Below are 27,979 nucleotides of genomic sequence, written 5' to 3'. Positions count from 1 at the left end.
GAGGGGTCTCATCCTGTGAAGTCAAGAGTACAAGTGTTTATGACCTTGATTTTCAGATGAAAGAAGTGTGAGACTTAGAAGTTAAACAACTTGTCCACCATTCTATGGCTAGGATGTAGTTGATTTGGATTCAAATCCAAGTCTTCTGCTTCCAATCCCATGTTCCTTCATTAGCATCAGTAAAATTAAATTTAAGAAAAATGTATTAAATGTTTATTGACTAAATTAGCATCGATATACACAAACACAATGATTCTGTTCTTCTGTGACTTCCTAGATCTAAAACTATGATGTTTAATTCTATACAAAATATGAACTTCCAAGTCAGCAAAGAATTTCTCATATTCTTTTGAACAGAAGGACCCAAGGAAAGCCTAAAATCCTCCTCAGTCCATTCCTCATGCTCTTTTTCTTGCAATCCAAGGAAGAACCTTTAAGGATCTAAGTACTGACTACTTTTGTGGTCCAAATCCAGTGGAACTTTTTGTCAATCCATCTACATAATAGGAAGTAATATAACAGGACCATAACAGATCAGAAACAAACATAGCCAGGGACATAATAAATCCATAACCAACATTCTTAATGCCTGAGTCAAGCACCATCAAAGAGGGGAGAAACTATGGACTTCAGGCCCTGTGTCTTGTCAGTCAATGTCAGTAAACAAACATTTATTCATGACCTACTGTATTTCCTTTGGAAAACAAAGAAAGGCAAAAATAGTCCCTGCCTTAAGAAGTACACATTCTAATGGAGAAAACAACATGTAAGTAACTAACTACATACAAGATGAGTGTATATATATGTTTGTATGTGTATATGTACATACACATACGTATGTTTGCTGTGTATATGTACATACACATCTATAATAAGAATTTACTGTGGTAAGGACAAAGCAGATGTGCACAGTGTTAGAAGAAACTTCAAGTGCCAAAGGATAAAGGAAAGTTAGTAGATGGTACCTCAATTGAGTCTAGAAGGAAAAGGAATGCTGAGCAAAGGCACAGAAATAAGAGAGGATGGGATGAGAATAATGTATAATATATATTTCCATTTCTCTGAAATGTGGATGAAATGAAAGGGAAAACAGAGTAGAATTTGGATAGAAAGATACAGTAGGATGAAACCAGATGATAGAGAACTTGGAATACCAGTGTCAGGAATTTATAATTTATTTAGTAGGTAATAGGGAACCACTTAAGATTTTTGAGTAGAAGATTGATGTAACCAGGGCAGTATTAGAAAAAAAATATTTGGGCAAAAGTATAAAAAAATGGATTGGGGAAAAGAGAGATTGGAGGCAAAGAGACCAATTAGGAGGATGTCAAAATAGTTCAGGTCAAAGAAGACAGAAGCCTGAACAAGATTGGTCGCAGTGAGAATTAAAGGAGAGGACAGATACACAAGATGCCTAAGATGGTGAGGCAGTATGGTGTATTTAAAGGAGTATGGGATTTGGTCCCAGATGACCTGTGCTGGAATCCCAACTCTGATGCTTAACACTTCTGTGACCTATCTGGACCTCAGTTCCTCATCTATAAAATAAGAGTGCTGAATTAGATGGCCTCTAACTTCTCCTCCGGCTATAAACCTATGATTTTATGTTATGGTGGCAAAATCAATAGGACTTGGCAATTATTTTAGGAGGGGATAAGGACAGAATTGAATGACTCCAAAGTTATGAGCTTGGGTGACTTGGAGAATGGTGTCACCATGAACAGAAATAAGATTAGATGTTAGGAAAAGGGAAAGGGGACAGATAATGAATGAATTTAATTTAGGCATGAATTTAAGGTGATCCTAGAAGTGATAGAGAACCATTGGAGTAATTTTTTTTCTTTAATAAGGGGCATAATATGACTTCAGACTTGTATTTTTTAGGAAGATTAACTTGATAGCTGAGTGGAGGATGGACTGGAGTGAGAAGGGACTTGAGGCAGGGATGCCAGTCAGAGACAATAGCAATGGTCCAGGCATGAATTGATGAACACTTGCACCAAGGTGGTGGATTTGTCAGAGGAGAAAAAGGGCATATAGAGAGATGTTACAAAGGTAAAAGTCAATACTTCTTAGCGACAGACTAGGTTTGGGGTGAAAGGAGTGAAGAGTCCAGGAGAACACCTAGTTTTTGAGTCTGGGTGACTGGGATGGTGGCCTTGTCACTAATAGGAAGTTAGGAAGAAGAGAGAGTTTGGAGGAAAATATAAGTTCAGTTTTGAACTTGTGGAGTTTGACATGTCAACAGGACATCTAGTTCAAAGTATCCAATAAGCAATTTGAGGTCAGGAAACAGGTTAGGAATGGACAAGTGTTTTAAGAATCATTGGAATAGAGATGATATTTGAATAATAGAGAGCTCCTCCTCCTCCTTCTACTACGACTACTATCACTTATATAGCAACTATTACATTCTAGGCACTGTGCTAAACAGTTTAGAAATTTAATCTTCACAACAATCCTGGGAGGGAGGTGCTATTATTATTCCCAATTTTACAGTTGAGGAAACTGAGGCAAACAGAATTTAAATGACTTGCCTAGGATCACACAGTTGGTAAGGACCTGAGGCCACATTTGAACTCAGGTCTTCTTGGCTCTAGGCCCATTGTTCTATCCACTGTAGCAATGATGAAATCAAAATGTTTTTGAAATAGCAGAGGGAAAAGAGAAGAGGAAAATCAGTCACTGTAAGGACTATAGAATTTTAAATAATTGTGAGCAGAAGCACCTTCTAAAATAAGCACTCATATATTTTTTCCCATAAGCTTTCCTCCTTTCCCCACTCGCACTTCTCCTGTAGGACCTTGTTTAAGCTTCTTTTCTGTTTGTCCTTTATTCAGGGATAGGTGATCAACTACAGAGAAGGACCTGATGAAAGTCAAGATGACATGGCCTGTGGGCACTGATTTTCTATAGAAAGATCCAGGTGTTGTGGCAATATGCTGCAACAGATACATTTGCACATGTCTCCTAGAAACACAACGGTGGTTTGTAAGGATAGGAAAATGAGGAAATGTATGGATATGAAATCTTCTTTTCCCAAATGAGCCATTTTTATGTACCCTAAAACCAAAGAGGCAGAAGACCTTAGTCTTAATTTATCAAAGTTGATATGTCATGAAATACCTGCCAAAATGTTGGCTTGGTTTGCATAGGTAGCATGTTCACCTCCACATAATAGAAAACACCATGATTTATTCAAGAAAAAACATTAGTCTCTTTCAGACTTTCCCCAGAGGCACCAAACGATCTTACCACCTATTGCTTTACTGAAATTCAAACCAATTTCACCAGGCACATGTTGACTTAACCTTTTATTACAGATGTTTGGAGAAAAGAACAGAACTGATCAATGAGATAATTAAGTGCTTCATTAAACTGTAATGAAAAGAGTTGCAAGTTCTTCAAACTCCATTCATTAACCAAAAAAAGTGTTTTTTCTTTGCTTTTGCACAGACAAAATATTTATTGAAAATTAATAATTATAAATTTGATCTCTTGATTTTAAATGTTTCCTTCATTTATATGTTCCCTGTATTTCCCTTCCTCCTTCCCTTCTTCTTCCCTCTCTCACTCCCTTCTTTCCTCCCTCTCTCCCTCCTTTCCTTTTTTTCCTTCCATCTTTCCTTCCTTTCTTTCTTTCTTTTCCTTCCTTGCTTCCTTCCTTCTTTCCTTCCTTCTTCAGAAAGTCTCATTAGCTGCCTTTTCTCTCTAAGATAAAATAGGAATTCTTTTATTTGGCTTTTAAAACTCTTCACAATCTAGCTCCAGACTATTTCTTCTATGTGAAATGATCCAACCATTTTGGAGAGCATTTTGGAACTATGCCCAAAAGGCTATAAAAATGTGCATACCTTTTTCACTGCTTACTCATGATCCTGGCCAATTACTTGAGTTTTAACTCTTTGTTAAGGTAAAAGTCTGCTTCCAATGTGGAGAATGTACTGTCCCAAGCTTCGGGGGTTTGAACACCTGTTTTCAGAGATACCTCTAGGTACCTGAAAATTTTCAGTTCTTCCAAGGTGCTATGATAAGGGGTGAGGTGTTTTCTCTCCACCACCACAATGAGCTTCACCACACAGCATTCCTCCTTGTCCCAGGACCGCCCCTCAGAACTGTGACCCAGATCCAAGCATGGGCAAAGCAAGAGATTCCTGCCTCAGCTCTGGTGAAGAGATCCCCGCAATCCCCCTCTGTTCAACCACTGGATTCCCCCTCAGTTTGTGGGCCGGAAGCTCAAGAGGCAGCCGCTGCCCTGGGGGTGGCTGAGACCTAGCTCCTTCTCTCACTGCAGTCACAGACTTTTCCCACTGACCTTCTAAGTTGTCTTTGGCATTTGTGGGTTGAGAAGTCTGAAAACTGCCACAGCTGCCCACATTCAGTCCTCTGAGGCCTGCCCCAGGGTTGCTGCAGCCTGCGCGCCCACGCCGCACTGCGCTCCTCTCCCTTCCCGGTGCGATATACCTTTCCGATCAACCATCCAGGCTGTCTTTGGCTGGAAATTTGTTTCACTCTGGCTTTTTGTGGGCTCTGCTGCTTTAGAATTTGTTTAGAGACATTTTTTATAGGTATTTGGAGGGGTTTGGGGGAGAGCTCAAGCAAGTCACTGATTTTCCTCCACCATCTTGGCTCTACCCTAAAAATGTGCATACCTTTTGACCCAGCAATAGCACTTCTATGGCTGTATCCCAAAGAGATCATACAAATGGGAAAAGGACCCACATGCACAAAAATATTTATAGCAGCTCTTTTTGTGGTGGTAAAGAACTGGAAATCGAGAGGATGCCCATCAATTGGGGAATGGCTAAACAAGTTGTGGTATATGAATGTAATGGAATACTATTGTGCTATAAGAAATGATGAGTAGGCAGACTATCTCTTCGAACTGTTGCACATTAAATTACAGCTAAATTGACCAACTTTATGTGCCTTGTTTGTGCTTTATATTTTGTCTTCTACCTCCACGGGTCTAAATATGCTGCCTCTCAATCATTCAATCAACAAGCATTTATTAATCATGTCAGGCACTGAGCTAAATTCTGGGAGTACAAATAAAAGCTGGAATAAAGATTGTTCCTGACCTCAAGGAGCTTACATTCTAATGGACAAAGACAACATATACAGTGGAGCTGAAGAGTGGATGGGATGAGATGGGAAGAAAGTAGAGAGGGGTAGAAGTAGAGAAAATCCTTTGGAAATGAGTCATCAGTATATCCTGGAGAAGGGTGAAGACATCTTTGGCCTCGGCTTCCTTCTTAAATTGGAAGTTCTGAGAGGTTTGAACCTCCAGGATAGAGTTCTAGTGTGGGAAGTAGTCCAGGGGTAGAGTAAGCTTCCAGGATGAAGAAGTTTCTATAGCATAACAGAGTAAGTCCTGTAGAGATGAATCAGCAAAGCATCCTGAATTGCACTGACTCTTCCCTGTTAGAATCAGAATGTCTTGCTTACTTCAAAAGTCCTCTTGCACTGTATTATGCCTTTCTTTTTATCTCCGTTGCTTAGCACAGTGAACACAGTACACAGTAGGTACTTAATATATCCTACTTGATTAATTAACTACCAGTAATTGAGTTCCCTCTTTTCTTGAAATTACTTATATATGGAGTTGTTGTTCCATTCCAGAGAATGGAAGTTCTATTAAGACCAGCACTGGTTCCTTTTTGTCTCAGTATCCTCAGGGTTAAGCACAGTTCCTAGCAATTTGTTTTAGTTCCAATTTCTAGCTCCTGGGTCTTTTTTCTTTCTTTTTTTTTCTTTTCTGAGGAAATGGGAAGGGGACGAGACCTTCAAGTTCATCAGTGCAAGGAACTCTCCATGAGAAAACTCTCTACAAATGCAGATTGGCAACTATTTTGCCCTTTATTATCTTAGAAAGTTGACTGGGACATGGAGATATTAAATGACTAGTCCATCCTTACACAAGCAGGAAGGATTAGAGATTAGACTGAACTTAGGTCTTCTTGACTTTGAGGTTCATTTTCTATCTACTGGCATTGGAAGAATGCAAGTGGAACACATGGGCTAACCTGGTTATCACTCTAGAACCCTAAAAACCTTCTCCTAGACCATAAAGAATTCCTTTTGTCTCCCTCATCCTGTGTCTTTCTTACCCTGTCCATCATCTTTCACCCCAAAATCTATAGGGTCCTTGTCAGGGTTTTGCTATTTAAGCCGAGTTCCCCCAAATATCAGTGCCTCAATTAGCTATTTGCTAAAAAGGTCTGTGTGTTTTTCATGTAAATAAAGCCCCCAATGGCTAAAGAGAACATCTGAAGTGAATTCTTTTAAACCTGAACCTGGATCTCTTGAATCTCACTTCTGCATTATCTCATTTGATACTCATAACAATCCTGGAAGGTAATTAGTATTATAATACTCGTATTATAGTTGAAGAAATTGAGGCAGAGGTTAAATGACTTGCTCAAGGTCACATAGTAAATGTCAGAGATCATAATTGAACTCAGTTCTTCAAGACTTCAGGCCCAGCACTCTATCATCTTTGCCACCTAGTTACCTCCAATGCATAATGCCTGAATGATTTCAGCAGGAAGTATTGGAGATTTGGGGGAAAAATAGAGGATTTTAGACTGAAAGAAGAGCAGTCAATGAAATGCAAAGTCTGGAAAACATGAGTCAGTTTTGTTTTTTTTTCTTCCCCATTACGATAGTAATGGCTTATGTAATTAGAATTAATTTCATCTTATTTTAAGAAAATTTTATCTCAATTTTTTCAACTCTTCAAGATAGCTATCTGTAAATTATCTGATTTTAGGCAAAATGACTCATCTCCAAGTATGGAATACTGTTTAAGAATAGCCTTTGTCCATGTTGGCCAATGAAGCACAAACGACACTTTCAGCATAACCAGAAGAAATAAAAGCTGGCCTAATAGAAGAAAAGTGATTATTTTGTGCTCTTTCTTGTTTGTAACATTTTGATTGACTGCCCATTGGCTCATTATATATTGCATATGCATAACCCTCTATTTCAAGCATGTCTATATGGAGATTGAAAAATGTTTCTCATCCATCAACCAACAGGTGTTCATTGTACATCTATGATGTTCCCGGATCCAGGCCGAACGTTATGTGTGAGCTCTGGAGAAGCAAACCTAGTTTCCTTGGCTTTTAAAATATTAGATGTCAGAGAATGTTGGGTGATTATATAGGATAATTGAAACATCAATGCTTTATGTATTCAACCTCTGTTCTTCCTTCATATACCAGTGCCAATTAAAGACCAATGAAAGACTGGAATGCTCCTGAATATCCTACACTGGCCTTCCCCAGGGTCTGATAATTTCACTATTAATTGGAAGGTCTATTTGTCTTTTGTGGGTTAAGGCACTGTGTTTCCAGCAGAGCCCATTAAAATAAAAATACTTTTCCTGGGAGGGGCAATACATTAACACTTCATGAAGTATTAACAACATTTTACTATATGATTATCTATCGATAGCTTTAAAAAGCAGAGCCCAGGGTGTAAATGATAGTACAAAAGATTCTTGGATTGGGAGATAGAATCAGAAAGGTCTGATATGGTGACAATTTTGAGGGAGTATAAGCAAGCTGTACTCAGTTTGGGGCATGAGGTGACAAGATCATTAATGTCCCCAAATGGGGCAAATAGATTACAAACACTGAAAAATTCCTTCAGGCAGGATTGTAATTCACAAAATCATAGATCTAGAGGGTTGAAAGGAGTTTAGATCTGATCTAATCCAATTAGTTCATTTTATATGTGAGGAAACTGAGGCCCAAGGAGTGACTTATCCAAGGTTACACATGTAGTGAGTGGCAGAATTTTCTTGTCATAATTTTTTTAAGTCTAGCTTTGCAAAGATCAAATAGATTTCTGGAGAAAATTTACCCATGAGTCAGTACCCATAAGTTCCAAATGCTCATATACTGGTATTTAGCAAGAGAATTATTCTTGGCCCATTATTACTTAACCTTCCTGTTTTGTTTTGTTTTTTCTAGATGGGGGAGTGGGGATGGGAAGGAGGATTTGTTAAATATTTAAGGAGACCAAATTAATATGCCTGTGTTGTAAAACATTGGATGGAAAGATGAATATGATTTAGTGCTCATCTTTTTTAACCATATTTAATATATTATTTTCCCTGATTACAGGTAAAAACAATTTTAACATTATTTTTCCCCCCAAATTTTGAGTTCCAAATTCTCTTCCTCCCTCCCCTCCACCTCTCATTGAGAAGGCAACCAATTTGACATAGGTCATATATGTGTAGTCATGTAAAACAACTTTCCATGTAAGTAAGTCATTCTGTGAAAGTAAACACAGACCAAAAAAAAAAAAAATCCCTAGACAAATAAAGTAAAAAAAAAAAGTATCTCTGATCTGCATTCAGGCTCTATCAGTCTTCTCTGGAGATGGACAACACCTTTCATCATAAGTCCTACAGAATTGTCTCTTGTATTGCTAAGGATAGGTAAGTTAATCCTGGTAGATCATCATGCAATATTGCTCTTATTGTGTACAATATTATCCTGGTTCTGCTCATTTCACTTTGCACTAGTTCATGTAAGTTTTTCCATATTTTTCTGACAGCATCCTGCTCATCATTTCTTAAAGCAAAATAGTATTCCATCACAATTATATACAACTTGTTGACCCATTCCCCAGTTGATGGACATCCCCCCAATTTCCAAATCTTTGCCAACTCTAAAAGAGCTGCTATAAATACTTTTGTACATGTAGGTCCTTTTCCTTTTTTTCATCTCTTTGGGATATAGACCTAGTAGTGATATTGCTTGGCCAAAGGATAGGCATGGCTTCATAGCTCTTTGGGCATAGTTTCAAATTGCTCTCCAGAATGGTTGAATCAGTATACAATTTCCCCAATAGTACATTAGTGTTTTAATTTTCCCACATCTCCTCAAACATTTGTCGTTTTCCTTTTCTGTCATATCAACCAATCTGATAGGTGTGAGGTAGTAGTTCAGAGTTGTTTTTATATGCATTTCTCTCATCAGTAGTGATTTAGAGCATTTTTTTTTCAAATACCTATAGATGACTTTAATTACTTTGTCTAGGGCCTGGTTTGTGCTGGTGTGGCCTGTGCTGAAATGCATCCCTCTCCCACCCTCATGCAACAGACCTTTTCTGCCAATCTTCTAAGTTGTCTTGGGCTGAAAAATTGTTTCACTCTATTTTTTTGCATGTTCTGAACTCTAGAATTTGTTTAGAGTCATTATTTAAAGGTACGTGAGGGGTTTGGAGGAGAGCTCAGGTTAGTCCCTCCCTTTACTCCGCCATCTTGGTTCTGCTTCCTTAGTACTCATCTTAATTATCAAATCAGCTCATCAGTCTGGCTAATAATATAAAGACCAGGAAGACAGAGACTATTTATGGTTTTTCTTAACCCCAGACCCTAGAACAGTGCCTCACACGTAGAAGGTATTAAATGCTTGTTCATTTGAATTGAATTATACTTAATTGAGATGGAATTGTATTGAATTTCAGTGAATAAAATGGCTTGGAAACAAATGGGGCTCTTAACCTGAGGGTCCATGAATTTGAGGGTTTTTTAAAATTTTTATTTTGATAACTTCATTTCAATATAATTGTTTTTCTTTTTAATTTTACATATTTTACTTTAGGCATTTAAAAACTCTTCTGAGAAGTGGTCCATAGGCTTCACCATAATGCCAAAGGGGCAGAGGTTAAGAACCCCTAAGTTAGTTAGAAAGCTAGCTGATTCAGTTACCACAATTGTGGGCAGGCCTAATGTCCAAGACCTTCCAATTAGGGTCACAGAAAGGCATTGCAGATATGCTGGAGCAGCCTTGGGAGTTTCTTTATCTCCCTTGCTCCCAATCTCCAGGGGGAAATGACTCAATTGGGGTATGAAGACAAAGAAGCAGAGTCTCAGCAGAACAGCAGCAGCAGCAGGAGCAGTAAGGAAGGGCAAGTCTGCTGGAAGGAACATGATGGGGTGGAGAGGCTGCTGGCAGAGAAGACAAATCATCCAAAACTACTTGTACTGTTAACGTTCCCCACCAGTGCTGTGACCTAGGAGGGAAATTGAATAGACTAGATAATGATTTCTGGGCTTTGAAGAGTACAGGCTGTGGAGGCAGCAGCCTAATTGTGCCTCCACAGGGAGAGAGGACCAAAGACAGGTGTGCAGCCCACAGCCTGAGGGAGAATGGTAGTTTCATTTGCCTCTTTTCTCAGTCAGAGTATGTGTTGCATGGGAGCTTCTTGAGGCTCAAACACTCATCTATGTATCCCCATCAGTTTCCTCGATTCAGTCATTTGTAGAACACAGTATTCAATGACTATTTACTAAATTTGGTGATTAGGAATGAGAGGAAATGGGGAGGCAGACAGGGAGTAGAATGTAATACAGAAAGCCCATCTTTACCCTTGGGAGACCTGCCTTGAGTATGGGCTGTGACGGATGTGGTAATGGAGGTCTGGTCCCCATAGAAAGCACTTCGTTCCCTAGGGACACAAACGTGTAGCATGGAAGTTGAAGTGGTTGCATTTGGGGGCCAAGCCTCCTCCAAACCTCCAAGTAAAGTAGTGGGCTTCCTTGAGAAAGAAAATGGGGAAAGGCACTCACTGTTAGAAAACATGTCAGATATGCATTTAGAGAAGTCCTCAAAGTGCGTTCCGGAATTGTAGAATCAAAGTTTTGGGATGGGGAGGAGACTTGAGGTCAGCTAATCCAAACGGACCATTCTTATAGAAACGGAGACTGATTTAAGTGAAAGTCTCACAGGTAGCATACATCAGGACCTGAACTTGAACCCAGTGTTCTACCTCCCACACTGGACTGTAGTACCATCTTTCACAGAAGAGTGGAAATCGATTCCTTACCAGATCCCATTCAGTGATTGAGGTTATTGAAATCATTGTATTACAAGCAAAGGATCTTATTAAATGCTGTCCACAAACCACAACATCTTCCATAAAAAGGGAAAAAGACTGTTTTAGGAATTGTTGTCCATGAACTTTAATGAGCAACTGTTTATAAGCAGTTTCATTCAGTTACTATTCCCACTTCAGCAACTTGCATTCATCTGTGTTTTAATGTCCACCTGGTAAGGTAGATTTGCATAATTACAAGATGACAGCCAGTAAAACATTAAATCACTGGCTAGTGACATAGTATGCCATCCTGCTTGGAATATAGTAGTTCTGCTTACTGGAGGTATTCTTGGAAAGCCTGTATGACCATTTCTGAGTGTGCTGTTTGTGTGTGTGTGTGTTTTATTGGTTTAGATTAATTAGGGTGTCATTGGGGTTCAGTTTGCAAGACTGCTGGGGAGGCTGGGGAGGAGATGAATAGGGAGTGAAGTGAAGCATGCCTGAGGTCTGCTTGAAAGAGTTGGCCAGGTGAGGAAGTTATCCATCAGGACATTACAGTCACCTGGACAATTTATACACAGTTGATCTTGTTGGCTTCCTAGACCCAGCCCTAGCTTTTCAGATGCAGCTTTAGACTCTGACTCCCCGGACAACTAATGAATTACACAAGAGGTGGGGAAGAGATCAAGGACAGAATCTATTCAGGTGTGTTCTTCCTTCTCTTGTTAGTGTTTTGACAGCCTCAGATGTTACAAGTACCATATATACAGATGCTTTAATGTCTATCAGAATTTGTTTGTTTACTCAAACCCCAATTATAAGAGGAGACATCCGGCCTTTATAAGTAAGGAGTGTAATTCTTGTTTTTCTAAGACACTTAATGCATTAGCCCTCCCTTATAAAGCATTCTAATGCCTTCCATTAAAAGAATTTCAATCCATATATCATGGGGTTTCAGCAAATGGTCAATCTGAGCCGAGCTCAGATGCCACCATATGAGGTATATAAGTTTATGCAGATCTGCAAAAGGGTTTTTAATCTTAGAAGATTGACTTACATACCATGGTATGTAGAAATTAAAGAAAAAGATATATTATCATCATTATCATTATTATCATTTTAAATCTAAAGCACATTTTTGTCCAATAGTATTATCAAATCCTTATTTTAAAACACTATTTCAGGAAATCTCTTTTATCTTGCATAGTTCCCTTGTACTTTTCCATATGTCTTGTCTCTCTGAATTAACTGTAAACAACCTGAAACAAATTGTGTTTTAGTATTGCAAGTCTAGAAGTGGAAAGTGGTTCAGAGACTAATAACCTCACTTTACAGATGAGGAAACTGAGGAACATGGAGCTGGAATAACTTTTCTGTGGTCACAGAAGTAATATGTAACAGAGATGGGAAGTGAAGCCAAGAACTTTCTTGCCTTTCTTTGTGTCGCCAGGACTTAACATGGTTCCTGTTACCCAGTAGGCACTTAATATAAATGCTTGTTGAGTGGCTGACTCTTACTCCAGGGACAATTTTTTTTCTACGTTACCACATTATTCATTTTTGTATCCTTCACAATGCCTTGCCCATGGGCACAATCAATAATAAAATTATTGATTTTTAACAATCTATAAAAAATAGTGGAATTGAGTTGTTTTGTGCAAGTCTGATTTTAAGATTTTAGAGTTTTTTGTTTTGTTTTGTTGTTATTGGTTTGTTTACATTAACAGTACATTTAGAGGCCATTTCCCCAAATGTACGGGAATTAAAGGTTGCACTTCCATAAACCTGGGAAGACAGCCTATTGATGGTTTGTGTAGGAATAGATTACATCCAGACACCTTGGTTTGTAGTAGAATTGTTCTGCATATAGATACTCTTTCCCTGCCATCCCTTAAATGAAAGCATTATAGACCAAGTTGAACATATGTAGTAAAACAGTAAGCCCCAAGCAATGACTTTAAGTGATAAGTCTAAAAAACGCCCCTGAATTATTGGACACAAAGTAGTGAATATTCTCTAAAATCAAACAAACATACCAAAATACATATGGGCTTGGTGACAGAAAAAAATGGGTAGTCAAAAAAAATAGAAAGATCTAGATGGGGTAGAGGGAAGAAAAAAGGGTTTTCTTCATTTTGTGATTGTGGAACATGCTGTATTCTGTAGACCCATAAAGAGACAGTTGGTCAGAATGATTAAGGCAACTTTTTGACATTTTGAGATGCTATGATAACGTACAATCTTATGTATACTATGTAAGTGAATTTATTTTCTATCAGTAAAACATAACTATTTAGAAATATGTTTTTTTCCTGAAACACACTGAAAGAAAATACAGAATTTAACCCTTAAAATTTGAGATTTTAGTGACTAATGAAAAAGTAAACTTCTACATTATTATAATTTGTCTTCTTTTTTTTAACCCAGACTTATTTCAATGGTATGAGAAACTGCCAATGTAGAAAGTCTCACCACCAATCCAGATTGGCAACTAACCTGTAATTTACAGTCTTAGATAATAGCCTGTGGATGATGTAAGGTTAAACAATTTTCCCATGGTTATTTAGCTAGTATCAATCAATCCATCAATAAGAATTTATTACGTACCTACTATATGCAAAGCACCCTGTATTAATTTCTGGGGATATAGAGAAAAAAAAACAAAAACATGAAATAGTCCCAACCTTCAAGCAGTTTATATTGTATCATTGTAGTATGTCAAATGCATTGTCTAAACCTAAGTCTTCCTGGTTCCAAAGCTGACCTTCAATCTATTCTGCTATATTACATTTCATTTATTTGTTTGGAAGTTTAAAATATGAAATTAGAACACTTGCTGTCATATGCTTCCCCCAATTAAGACTTGCCCTCGGAGGCGTTATACTGTGCTTAGCTGAGAATTTCATTAAGTTTGCAAGAGAAATTTTTTTTTTTTGGCACAACCTGATGTGAACATTCTCATTTTCTTGGCCAAATTACACTGCACTAGTTTATTCACTGTTTCTCTAAGTGAACCATTTCTCTTCAAGAGGAGAAAGGAGGAAATATTTGTTATATTAACATTTTGTACCTCAATCAGAGAGTCATGGTTATGGTAGAGAAAGGAACATCAATGGAAGTTGTCATGTCAGGAAGATGAATCAGCTGGCACAGTGTGCATACAGTTTGTTTCTGAGTATTTGTCCTCCTAAGAGAAGGGAGCATGGGTAAGGATGATTAGGGGATTTATGTTAGGATGGGGGAGGAGATGCCTCTTTACCCCTTTGGAAAGACTGGAGTGGCTCCAAAACAGATGTCTTGGAAGGAGAAGAAAGAATTTGCATTGCATCTCCTTCCTGGGGAATAATTGATATCCTAAGGAACTCCTGGCTGCCCAAAACAGGTGCTAGATGTATCCTTAGTGTACCTTGTTTCAAATCTTGGCTTTTATCTGTATGACAATGGGAAAGTCACTTCTCTTTTCTAGACTTCTGTGTTCCCCTTTAAAAATGACTAATGTTAGTGGAATTGATCCTTTCTAGATCAAATCTATGACCATCTGAAATGTGCTGTGTTTTCCTTATAGTTTCTCCATATATACCAGGTGGGAACACTGATCTCTGTTGTGTATTTCTGATGTAAGGAGGGAAGATTACGTGTTTCAAAGTTAGTGGTCCTGTAGTTTTCTTTTAGTTCTCATAAGTTTTTTTTTTCCTTTTGAATTCCCATAGTCTTAGATAGCTTACCTGTAAAGTTGTATTTTGCTCTCCAGAGTAACTTTTCCCCAGCAATACAATACTGTCTTGTGAAGGCTGTTTATCACTTGTCTGCTTACTGATTCCAATACAACTTCTCTTTAGTTCAGCAAGGGGCTAAGACCAGAGATGTTAAAACCTCAAGTGGACCATCTTTATCATATCTTTATTCATATCTTCCTGCATGCACCACTGTTTTCCCCCTGACTTCCCATGAGTTATCGACTTTTTTATAGGAAAGGAAATCTGGATATTTTAGCCCATCAAGAGGATATATAACTTTCTGTTGAATTAGAGTTTTGTTGCAGTGTGACTAAAAACAACTTCACATACTCCAATTCTATAGAATGGGTATGGTTTACAGGTAAGTTTTGGTTTTGTTTTCTTTTTTAGAGGAGAATATGATGACACTAGCTGAAATTTCTGGACTTAACTTTCATACTTTAACACTGTTAATTCACAATTAACACTTTTTCAGGGGTTCATCATTAAATTAAGGAGGGGCCCATCATTGCCTTTACTTTTTTCTTTTTTTTTTAATCCCCAGGGTTTAGCACAGTATTTACTACAGAGCAAGACAGAATTGTATTTAGAGCTTTGGACTTGAATCCATGAAGATGTGAATCTTGACTCATACTTTTTAGCTTTGTGAATCAGAACATATCACTTTAACTGCTCTCAGCCTCAGTATCCTCATCTGTAAAATGGAGACAATAAATTATACCTACCTGACAGGTGTGTGTGTATGTGTGCATGTGTGTGAATCAAATGAGATGTATAAAGCACTTTGTAAACCTTAAAACAGTATATAAACGCTAGCTATTATTAATGAATGCTTGCTGACCATGAATGCTGACAATATACAGAAGCCATGAGATTTTCAGTTATTATTAACATCTTTCATCTAGGAAGGATTCTGAACTGGGAGTCTTCTAAGTCTAGGCCCTGCTGCAAGTTAGCTGTGAAAAGTTGAGCAAATCATTGTATTAGGACCCCAGTTTCCTCATCTGTGAAATGAGGGAGTTATATTACCTGATCTGAATGATTTGTTCCAGTTCTGACTTTGAGTGGTTTCATGATGCCAGAGTAGACATGAAAAATGTTGCTTTATGTGTCATTTACAATATAAAGTAAATGATGGAGAGAAAAATAATGAGGGAAAAGGCCATACAGGAATACCTATATCAGTTCCATTGCCCACCTTCCATCTCATGGGTTGATGCCATCGATAGAGCCATTTTGGGATAGATGAGAGATATTAGCTATGGTGACCCAATAATCACATATGCTTCTATGTCAGTACTTAGCTCTCTGGCATATAGAAGATTCAGATCCTGCATCCCCTTAGGAGAAGTATCCAACCAGTATTAATATTTTAGAAATACTAGAAGTTAGAAGAATAACCATTATTCATCAGTAGCACCTCCGTGACACTAAAATGAAATAATGGATTTTTTTAAAAAGACAGAACGACTCTAGTTGTACAACTATAGAAATATTCCTCTCTTGAGGATGCTGCATTCTTCACTTTTATCTTTTTTTCTCCTCTTGAGAACATTTTGATTTACTTCTGTGATAAGCTTATAACAACTAGGGAAGGCGAGAGCTGGAATGAGCAGAGCTGGGAGGGAGGAGATGGCAGATGAGAGATGAGTCCTGGTAAATTTGTTTGGCTCCAAGTCAGAAAACATCATTGACTGTGTGCATCCATTCTGTGGTGCAATACATAGTTATGCCTGTGTCAGGCAGAGATCTGACCTCCTGCCAACCTAGGTTGGTAGAACCTGGGGCAAGGTGTCTTTCTGGTAAAAAAAAAAATAACAAATCATAGGAGTCCTATTTTCATTATAGTTGCAACCTTGGGAATATAAGCTTTATCCTGTAACCTCCTTGAGCCTCGGTTTTCTCATTAGTAGAAAGATAGAGTTGAACTACATAACATCTAAGGTCCTTCCTAGCTCTCCATATATGATTCTGTGATCCTATGACGCCTTCAAGGGTTGTCTTACTGAGATCCTATGAATCAGAAGAAAAAAAAAACAATAAAAACCTACATAATTTTTGGTTGAATCAGAATCACCCTTGAACATTTCCACATGACATTTTGGTAGAGGAAGACAGATACAACCCCTGGATGTGCATGTTATTTTTTTTTTCTAAAGTTGATTCTTTGTATGAGTGAGGATGGAATTGGGAGGTTTTAATCAATTTTCCACAGAGAAATGGCAACTTAGAGAAACAAAATAATTGCTGTATAAACAACAATTACTCTGTGTCAGAGTTTAGAACAGGTGAAAAGACAATTGATAGAAACTCAAAGGTGTGCTAATGTCCTGCACATTGGCTTGGGTTTCTTGGACTCCTTCAGTTCAAAAATCATATATTGGGCATTTACTATGTGCAGAACATTGTAATTAATTCCAGGATAGATTTAGATAAGACAAAATTCATGATGTTTATTCTCTTGGAGAGAATACAAATGACAATAACAATATTAAATAGAACATGTGAAGTATTTAAAATCTAAGACTTGAAAGGAACCTTAGAGATTACTGAGGTCAACTATTCATCAATGCAAGAATTCTCTGTAAAATAAAACTTAATCTAAAAAAATTATAATGAAATAAAAATGTACCTTAATCTGCCAAACATGGCACATACTATGTTGTATATAGCAAATTAGAAGGTTAGTTTTACTTAAATGCATTTTTTCTCTTTCTTTTTGATTCTTTGTTAAAAGTGATGGCTCTCTGGGTCAGGCTGATATATTGGAAATAAAGGTGATATAAAACCAAGGATGATATGAAAGTATAATATGTATGTATATACGCATATGTATACACACATGCACATGTGCATATTATATACATGTAATCTATACAAAGACACAAAATAATGAAGGTGATATAATATTATAACATATAAATATAAACATATACACATATATGTCTATGTCTATATTCATATCTAGATCTAGATATCATGTTATCAACATTTCTATCCCTTATTGATATGAGGTCATCCAGATTTGTACTCTCTTTAGTAATTATAAGCTCACTAATTCATGAGACAATCAATCTCATTCCATTTTAGATTAACTAATTCCAGTTTAAAGTTCCCTGCCCCTCAACAGAAGTCTTCAGGCAAAGGCTGAACTGGTTGATCACTTATCAGTTGATATTATAACTTTCATTATGTAGATAGGGCTTATGTCAGATAATTCCTGAGGTCCTTTTCCACTCTGAGATTAAGCAATTCCAATAGTTCTAATTTTTAGGAAATATTTTTTTTTGTAATGAGACAAAAATTGACCTTCTTGGAGCTTCAATCCAATGGACATTTGCTAAGCATTTATTGAGTATGAAGTACTGTGCTAAGTATTGGAGAAGATACTAAGATGAAATAAGATATGATCCTTGCCCTAATGGAGCTTGAATTTAGTCAAAGGATAACATACACACACACACACATACACACACACACACACACACACCCCATGAAATAGAATGTCATAAGTGTATAAGAGAGGTTCAATGAAAGACTTAAACAAGGTCAAGAAACAAAAAAGAAAGATCAAGCATTGTCATTTGATAGCTATAATTGTGAGGAAGTTTTTTGTTTTGTTTTGTTTTGTTTTTCCCCTTTTGGTATCAAGGCTAGATCTACCTATCTATATCTTCTATCAATTGCTCTTAATTCTGTTCATAATTTCCAGGCTAAAAAATGTTAATTATTGTAGCATGAGATTTCATATCGCTTGTTTGGAGAGGAGAGGAATATGTCATTGTATGATTTATGCTTACATGTGCTTAAATGTAAATCCTCAGTTGGAACTATGATTTTAATGACTTCAGGTACTCTCACCAATGACAAATATGATAATTCATCCATACCTGCCCATCCTCTTCAGCTTTTGGCCCTGTCCTCCCATAAGTTTGCTATAAGGGTCCCATTCTTTGTGCTAAGGGCCTTCCTTGATTTCTTCTGACATTACAAGGATGCCAATGTAGCAAGAGAGTTTTCCACTGTTATCCCAAAAGATTAGTCTATCTTTATCACATGTGCTCTTCCTTGATGTCATACTTTATTCATTCTTCAGATTTCCTTGTATTGCAACATAGGTGAAGAAATGCATATATGAGTTTGTGTACCTTCATGCTAAGTATACTGCTAATGTCCTAGTGACAGAAGGAAAAACAAGAGGAGAAAGAGAAGAAGGGGAAGAAGAAGACAAGAAGAAAAGAAGAAGCAGCATTTTTTTTTTCTCCTAAATAGACAGTTTAAAATTTTTGTACTTTCATTCTGATGGTTGAAACTGTGTTTATCATGGAGATCTCTGACATATTTGCAAACACTAGCTTCTGGGTCGACCTTGTTTTCAGTTAAAGAACAATTACCACAAGAGCTGATGCACTAATCTAATCTCCTGTTGATCAAAGCAAGAAATCAGCCAAAGGGCAACCACTGATGTTTCCTGGGAGAACTGAGGCTTTGTGTATATTCTTTGATTACAAGGAGGCCAAGATCCAGCTGTAGAAAACTGAGTCTCACTGTATTTTCCTTTAGTTGTGGGTCAGACAAGGGCATAAATATTTGGTTTCATATTGATGTGGAAACTATAACATGAAACTGATAAATGCAAAATGAGCATAGTAATTCCTATAAGATGGAGAGTTTGGAAAGCTACACACAGAAAAGGACTGGATATTTCAATAGCATCCAAGGGCATGATTAATTTATTATCCTTTAAGAAAGAAGTATAGATGCAGAAACTTCCAAATTGTGCCATTATTCTGTCAATGCCTCATGGAGTGTTAAAATCTAGGCACGTGGAGCATGTTATTGCTAGTTATTTGACAGAAGGGGAATATAAACAGACATGCACAAGGACACAAAGGGAAACACATACACACACACACACACACACACACACACACAGACTCACTACCTTGGCTTAAATCAAAGGATCTGGGTTCAATTTCTGACTCTGTCCCTTGCTAGCCAAATCACAAGATCATTGATTCAGAGCTGAAAGGAACATTATCAAACATATGTTCTAACAACTTCATTTTACAAATAAAGAAGCTAAGGTGTATATAGGTTAGGCAATTTGTTCAAAGTAATTTGAGATTGCAGAGCTGGAATTTGGACACAGTTTTTTTGGACTTGTGATCTATTCCTCTTTTGCATTTGTATCTCAAGTGCTTATCACAATGCCGAGCACATAAGAAGCACTTAATAAACACTTTTTCGTTTACTCAGTTAGTCTCTGCCCCATGTATTTCACCTTTCTGAACCTGTTTCCTCATCTATAAAAAGGGAATGATCCTATTTGTTACCCACCACAAAAGGTTGTTATAAAAAAAAAGAGCTTTTAACTGCAAAGCATGAGATGTGTAAGCTATTATCATTATTATGTAAGATAGGAAAATATGACCTGAATAAAAATCAGGAACTGAGACTTACAGCTCTATGAAACCTTTGAGGTCATCTAGTCCAACTCTCTCACTTTCCAACAATGCAACTATTCTAAATTTTTTCATTCCTTCTCAAGCCTTCAATGGCACATCTTCCCAATCAAGTAGCTGAAGATCTTACTTCATATATCACTGAAAACAAAACAAAACAAAACAAAACAAAAACAAAACTGAGGTCATCTCATTTTCCCTCTTTCCCATCTCAGATGTCTTTTCTCACTATCTCCTTTTCACTCCCATCTCACATGAAGAACTGGCCCTTCTCCTTGACAAGGCTAATACTTATCCTTTGATCCCATTCTTTTCTTCTTCTCCAGTAGATCATCCTCTCTATCATCCCATTCTTTCTTTGATCTTCAATCTCTCCCGATCTATTGGATCTTTCCCTCCTATCTATAAACAAGCCCTTTTCTTACCCATCCTGGAAAAAAAAAGCTCACTTTACCTCACCTTACCTTGTGGCTATCATCCTAAATCTCTTCTGCTTTTCTTGGCTAAACTCCTTGAGAAAACCACTCTCAGCCTCCACTTCTTCTCTTATCATTCAATTTTAAACTGTTTTCTTTCTGGATTCTAACCTCATCATTCAGTGGAAACTGCTATCACCAGTCACTGATGATATCTTGACTACCAAGTTTAATGGCCTTTTTTCAATCCTAATCCTTCTGGACTTGTCTACAGTTTTGGATCCTGTTTATCGGCTTCTCCTGGATACTTCTTTTTCTTTAGGTCTTTATGACACTACTCTGTCTCCCCTATGGCATGCTCTCTAGCTAGTGATTAGTCTAGATGGGCTCCCCAATGCTTTGTCCTGGGCCTTCTTCTATTCCCCTTCTTCACCAGAGATTTTTAACCTTTTTTGTATGTGACATGGATGCTTCTTTACAATCCGGTGAAATCTATAAATCCCTTTACATAATTACATTTTTAAATGAATAAAGCAAAATGTGTAGGATTACAATGGGAACCAATTGTGTTGAAATACAACAATAACAGCAAAATAATAATGACAATGATTGTAGCTAGTATTTATTTGGTGCTTACAATGGATCAGGCACTGTGTCAAGTCCTTTACAAATATTTTCTCATTTGCTGCTCACAGCAACCCTGGGAGGTAGGTGGTGTTATTATCCCTATTCAGTAGCTGAAGAAAATGAAGCAAGTAGAGGTTAAGTTACTTGTCTGAGGTCACACAGATATTGAGCATCTGAGGTGGGATTTGAATTCAGACCTTCCTTTCTCCAGGCCCAGCATTCTATCCACTAATCTGTCTAGCTATCTCACTATTCGAATATATTAAAAAAAAAAACAAAAAAGTGCACAGACCTTTAGGTTAAGAATCCCTGTGTCATACTCTTTTATCTGATGATCTCAACAGCTACATGGGTATAATAATTATTTCTAGGCAGGTGATATGCCTAGCTTATTTTAATAGCCTTCTAGTGGGTCTCCTTGACTCAAGTTTCCTCCCACTAAGTTGCCAAAGTTATTTTCCTAAAGTACAAGTCTAATCATGTCACTTGAATTCTACTTAGTAAACTGCAGTGACTCCCTATTAAGTCTGGGGCCAAATATAAAATCAGCTGTTTGACTTTTAAAGTTTTTCACACCCTGACCCTTTCCCAAATTTCTAGGTTTTTTTATACTTTACTTTCCTCCCCCCATCTTCCATGTGCTTTATGATCTCTGTAAAAACAGGCAGTCAGGTTACATTGTTGGCTCGTATTAAAAGTAGACTCCATTAAAACACTGAAATATTCTATAGCTAGAGAGGCAAAATGGAAAAATTGATAGAGACCTCACCCCAAAATTAGGATCACCTGGGTTTGAGTCTGCCACCTGTGACTGCAGCCTATCGTTGTGATCCAAGCCAACTTTTTAAGGTTATCTATTGCTGAATGGGTAATGAGGAAGCTCCCCACTAAAAAGCGTGTTCAATAATGAAATCACAATTTTGTTTTTTGTTTTGATTTGTTTTTTAAGCCTAGCTACATTTCTCCCACTCTGGACTTGTGTATTTGAAATTTTGTCTCCAGATATAGTACTTATCATGTATTCTTATTAAATTGCATCTTTAATTCATCCCATTGTACTAGCCTGCCATGAACTTCTTCAGATTCTGAATCTCTAATTCAACATATAAGTTCTTTCTTATAGCTTTGTGTCTTTTGCAAATTCGCTAACCATGACTTCTGTGCCATCAACCAAGGAGTAGAGAAAAATGCTTCTTACTAATAATCACTAATGATGAAACTCAAGCTGATTTTATGAGATTTCTGAACCAGAAAAGAAAGGAAACCAAGAAACCTTCAGGGAGTTAGGGTGAATATGTGGAAGATGATCGATGATGGACATGAGGAAAAGCCCCTCCCCCAGCCCTATCAGGGCAAGGTCGAAGGGTAGGCATAACCTTTTCTCTCAATTTTTACTTTTATATGGCTTTCCCTCCTTGTGACACAGCTCTATCCTTGCCAGTGCTGTTAAACTATGATAAATGGCCTTTTCTAACCGGTCACTACCACAGTGAGATGAAGTCACTTCATACAAGTGATGAAAAAAGTGAATTCTGGGATTTGCATATCTGCATTTGCTGGCACCTAGGAATGATAGATAGTTTTCCTTATCATTAGCTTTCTTTCTCCTTTAAACTAAAAATGAAAAAAAAAGCCACAGTGAAAAGTGGTATTGAATTACACAGAATAATAGGAGAGAGACTCTAATTGTGAAAGCCTGTTTTGTGATATAATAGGAGTTAGCAGCTAAAACATTAGCAGATATTCACACCTCAGCACACTGCTGGATTTATTCTGTCTAAAAGCAATACCTGAGTTTTCTTATATTCTGTTACATTAAAAAAGAAAAAAAGAAGAGCAAAAGACCACCTGCCTCCCTATGAGGGTAGCCCAGCAGCCTCCTGGAAACTTTAGGGAGTTTAACACAGTATAATGGAGGTCATTTGGAAACTGGCTTGCTTCACCTGGTAGGTTTTGGATGAATGACTAAGGGCTAGTTTGTTGTTTCATAGGTGTTTCACAAACCTTACTCCTTTCTGATCCCATCAGATCTACTCAGCTAAGCAAGGGCAGACTGGGTTAGTCCCTAAGACCCCTCCTGGGAACACAGAGGCGCTGTAGAAAATAGCTAGTGATGGAAGAAAACTCTCTCTTCCCTCAGGGCCTTAGTTTAACTCAGAATCAATTCTGTCATTCAAGGGGCCCTGGGCAAGTGTTACTATTCCTAGGAAATATCGGCCAAAGCAGATTCTATGGGCTCTGTCTACCCTTTCCCCTGAAGAACACTTACTTTCCAATTCATACCTTCAGTATTCAACATCCATTCCTCCTTGTGCTCGGTTAGGGTATTTGTGCCATAGTCCTAAACCATTTCCTTACGTGTTTATGCTGTCACCAAGTCTTAGCTATGCAGGAAAGCAGGAGGAAGTCATTCAGAAAAGGGTGGTGTAGTATAAAGAATTCTGGGTTTGGAGTCAGAAGACCTGGATTTGAATCCTGACTCTGTCACTACCTTTGTGACTTTGGCCATTCCCTTAATCTCTCTGTGTTCCAGTTTCCTTGTACATGAAATGGGAAGGGTGGATTAGAAGACTTCCAAAGTTTCTTCCAATTCTATATTTATTACATCATGATCCTATGATAACCAAGCATTTAATAAGTGCTCATTACATCTTAGCGACTGTGCTAAAGTGTTGGGAATACAAAGACAAAAGTGTTGGGAATACAAAGACAAAAGTGTTGGGAATACAAATACAAAAATGAAAGTATTTGTCCTCAAGGAACTTCCATTCAGAAAATCATAAAAGTAGCACCAGAAGGGAAGAGAGACATCATATAGTCAAATTCTTTTTTTTTTTTTTTTACCTAGGATGAAACTATGACTCAGTGAGAGTTAGTTGTCCAAGGTTAAATAGATGCCAAGTAGGGAAGCTGTGATTGAAAATCAGGTTTCTGATTCTAAAATCTAGTACTTCTGCTGTCCTATGATGACGGGTCTGAAGAATTGATGTATTTCTAGTTAAAATCCCATGAAATCACAAGTGATTCTTAATGTTTGGCTACCCTAGTGAACATGGATTGATTGGGGGAGGGGGGCGGAGAAACTTCTCAGGAAACAAATGTATTTTCCTCCCATCTTGATGCATGTATCCCTTCTCTTGATACTGTATATGCAGTCACTTTTTGGGGGTAGGTGGTGCAGTAGATATAGTTCTGGGCCTGGAGTCAGGATGACTCATCTTCCTGAGTTTAAATCTGGCCTTGGAAATTTAGCAGTTGTGTGACCCTGGACAAGCCACTTAATCCTCTTTGCCTCAGTTTCCTCATTTGTAAAATGACCTGGAGAAGGAAATGGCAAACTATTCCAGTATCTTTGACAAGAAAGCCCCAAACAGGATCATGAAGAGTTTGACATGACTGAAACAACTAAACAACAATTCACTTTGGCCAAGCCTGCTGGAGGTGGGGGTAGGGTACAGGTGGGAGGGAGTGGGGAATTCTTACTCTGATCATTCAGCAAAGTCTTTAAGCCTATGACCAGCCACCTACTACCTGTAGTTAAATGAAGGATATCAGAGAAGGAGAAGAAATTCGGAGTGCAACCATCAGAGATCGTAATAGGATACATCATTAGATTGGGTATGTCAGAGTGTATAACCCAACCTTCTCATTTTACAGTTGGAGACACTGATGCCTATTATGGAAAAAAGATGTGCTCAAGGTCACTCAGCAGAGGAGAGCTACAAACCAAGGTCTTACAACTCTTTCTCAGCCTCCTGAGTTTTGACTAAGAGCTCATTTCCCCCCATACAAATGAGATTATAAACAATGGTTAGATTCCTAGCTAGTTTACACCCTCATGTTTATGCCATGTATTTTAGCTACATTTTATGTTGGATTTCCATGGGCTTGCCGAGGAACCACCATTTATAACCTTGTTTCCATAGAGAAATGTGTTCTAGGTTCTAAACAGGAGACATAAAAACAAACTTTTACAACATAACCTGTCCAAATTGGCTATGGTGTGCATTTCCATATTCCAGCTGACAGCCCGTAGAACTTGTGCTCTATTGATCTGTTTATAATAAATGCTCTTGAACCATGCAGGCATTTTCTAGTCCCTGTCTATTAAATACTCATTTTTTAGTCATCCCTGCCACCACCATGACAATAAAAAAGCATGACTATGTGGTGTTTACACTATCTGATGAACATGACCTGTGTGCTGTCTGCATTATGTAGCAATTACCCTTAAACTCACTTTATCCCTCCATACTCTGAGGATTTTGTGGGGAAGGCACTGTTTTTTAAACATAAGGGTTTGGTCATCACAGATTCGTAGGAAATGTGATTCGCAATAAATTGCATTGTTGTGATCTATGTATTTAAGTTGGAAAGACTGAAACAAAGGAACAAAAATGTCTCCAAATGGATAGTTTCAGCAAGTGTCTGAATTCTCAAATTCAAGGCTTGGCCATGGGAAGAATAGGACTCCCTATAAGTTGAACTTTATTAGAAGAGCTGACCAGACAGGTGTGAGCTATAGAAAAAGAGGAGATGGAAGACATGGCAGATAGAGCTACTTTTCCTCATTCATTCCTTTCTGCTCAGACATGAAAGTTGTTTGACTAGTTACCTGATTCTGCATTCTTATTTGGTCACTTAGAGCCTGGCTAGAAATGTCCAGAAAGACTTAAAGGTGGTGTTTTATAGACCCAGAGTTTTGTTTGTCTTTTTCTGTGTTTCTTTTTCTGAAATTCTAAGCAAAGAAGTAAGGTGAAGTGCCTAAGGCTGCCAGAGAGACATTATCATAGGGTGACTCAGGAGGAGCAGGGAGAAGTCCAGATCAGGCTCCTTTCCAATAGTGGGAAATTTCATTGTGAATTCTAATTAGGCTGTGGAGAGTTCAATTAAACTAAACAGTTTTTAAAAAAGTTTTAATCAGAAAGCTTGCATTTCTACCCATATGATTACATTTCTTTTAAATCTTGCTTCAAATGACATTTTTTCTTAATATTAGGTGCACCTCTGCCTATGAAAGACCTCCTCTAATGCCTTGTTGTAATGTGGAGGTAATTATGGGATCTCAAAGACCAGACCTTTAAGATTAACCCTTTGCTATATTCTACTAAAGGGGGGTAAGAAATATTTTTAGTAGAGGCTTGGGGGTTAACATTATGAGTATTAAGACCAAAGTAATTAATTTGGGAGAGGTGGGTGATTATAGAGCTATTCATTTAGCCATAGCCGAAGACTCTCTTGTATGCATATAAGGTTGGATTCTGTATCAGTGAGAGGGTGTGTCCATGCCTATGAAATCACCCATTCTTAATATCTTAAAGTTAAACCATTATGAATACATAGGAAATGAGTGCTTAATCATTATTACTTTATTCAGTAGACATCATGAGTGTGTATGTTTCTCCAAGGAAATCTATTTGGATTCTTGAGATAATTTATGTGTTATGTCCAAATTGTCCAGGTCATTCCCTTGTTTGCTTGTCCTTGGCAATAGACGGATTCTATGAAACATTCAAGTCAGTCTATAGCCTTTGGGGCTATTGTTCTCATCTTGCAGAATTTCCCCCACATTCTCAGTTTGCCTCAATTTCTGTTTGAATAAATGAATATAAATTATTTATCGAGTGCTTACCATATATCAGACAGTGTACTAAGCCCCAAAAATACAAATATAAAAAAAATGAGAGGGTCCCTGACTTCAAGCAGCTTATGCTTCAATAGGAGGACACAACAAATATACAGAGAGGAATGGTGGCTAGGGAAGGAAGTTTTGGTCTGCAGAATGATGGGTATGGTGACTTGATCCACACAGCCGGTAAATGTCAAGTTCTTTCCAGAAAGAGTGATGTTATTGATTTATGTGCCCAAAGCAAGGGATGAGAAGTAGGGGAAAGAAAGAGGAGAAGTATAAATACAAGTGCAGCAGGTCAGATGGCTAGAGTGGTTGTGAAGCATGGTCTGATATTTGCCCAGTGATCTAGATCTATCTAGTAGTCTGGATAAATTTGTATTCATTTGGTCATCCAAAAGAGGATACTTGAAACTACAGACTAAATAGCTCTTTATCATGCTGGACGTTGAAGTCTAGTGTTATTTTGTTATTTTTTTGTCCAACCATCCTCTATGTTACAAGTGTTATAATCTGAAATTAGCAGCTATGATTCACTGGCTTACAACTGGAATATGAAGTTTGTTTTCAGTTGTATCCAAATTCATAATTTTATTTTATTTTATTCTATTTCATTTGCTTCTGTGACATAGGTTGTGGATAATGATCGACCAGAAGGGTCCAAATTCCGACTTACTGGAAAAGGTGTGGATCAAGAGCCAAAAGGCATTTTCAGAATCAACGAAAATACAGGGAGCATCTCAGTGATGCGGACTTTGGATAGAGAAATAATGGCAACTTATCAGGTAAGTTCCATTTGGTTCCCATACTGAATAGCTGGTTTTTTTTTTTTTTTTGAGTTTGCTTTGTATTTTTGCTTTTGAATTTTCCTATGCCTCACCAAACCTGTTGATATAGGATATCTCTCCCTGAGGCTACTACTAAATAGAGAGTGCCAAGCAATGTGTTTGCCACTGTCCCTATAATCAATAGCTCATATGTTTGGAGTTAGGGCCAGGATTCAGAGTGGCCTTGGTATCCACATGAAATCAAAAGGTAAAAGTCAGTCATATGAAAGACTCAGCAGGTCACATTTGTTCTATGCCAGGATTTCTTCAATTCATTCAAGATGACTCTACTCCTTTCCTACTCCCCACTCTGACAATAGAGTTATTCTGAGTTCCTCCAATCTTTGTCATGCACCCCAATTAATTTGTCTTGGTGCTAATGCTTTTCCTTTAAGGGCATGTTAAGTATGCCTACCCCTCAAGAATAATCTAACTCACC

At 37.7% G+C, this 27,979-nt stretch overlaps 1 protein-coding gene across 2 annotated transcripts in view; it reads left to right on the top strand.

Moving 5' to 3' along the window:
- CDH13 (cadherin 13) overlaps positions 1-27,979 on the top strand; it is a 1,255,388-nt gene that overhangs the window by 570,097 nt on the left and 657,312 nt on the right. For both annotated transcript variants that reach the window (XM_027850548.1, XM_027850547.1), the window contains exon 5: positions 27,346-27,498. In XM_027850548.1, the coding sequence (XP_027706349.1) occupies positions 27,346-27,498 (153 nt within the window). The remainder of the gene's footprint in view (positions 1-27,345; positions 27,499-27,979) is intronic.

Source organism: Vombatus ursinus, unplaced genomic scaffold (assembly GCF_900497805.2).
Source record: "Vombatus ursinus unplaced genomic scaffold, bare-nosed wombat genome assembly UNPS02009062.1, whole genome shotgun sequence".
In the NCBI taxonomy this organism is placed as follows: domain Eukaryota; kingdom Metazoa; phylum Chordata; class Mammalia; order Diprotodontia; family Vombatidae; genus Vombatus; species Vombatus ursinus.
Note: the sequence above shows the minus strand (reverse complement) of the source record. Positions and strands in the feature narration are given on the sequence as shown.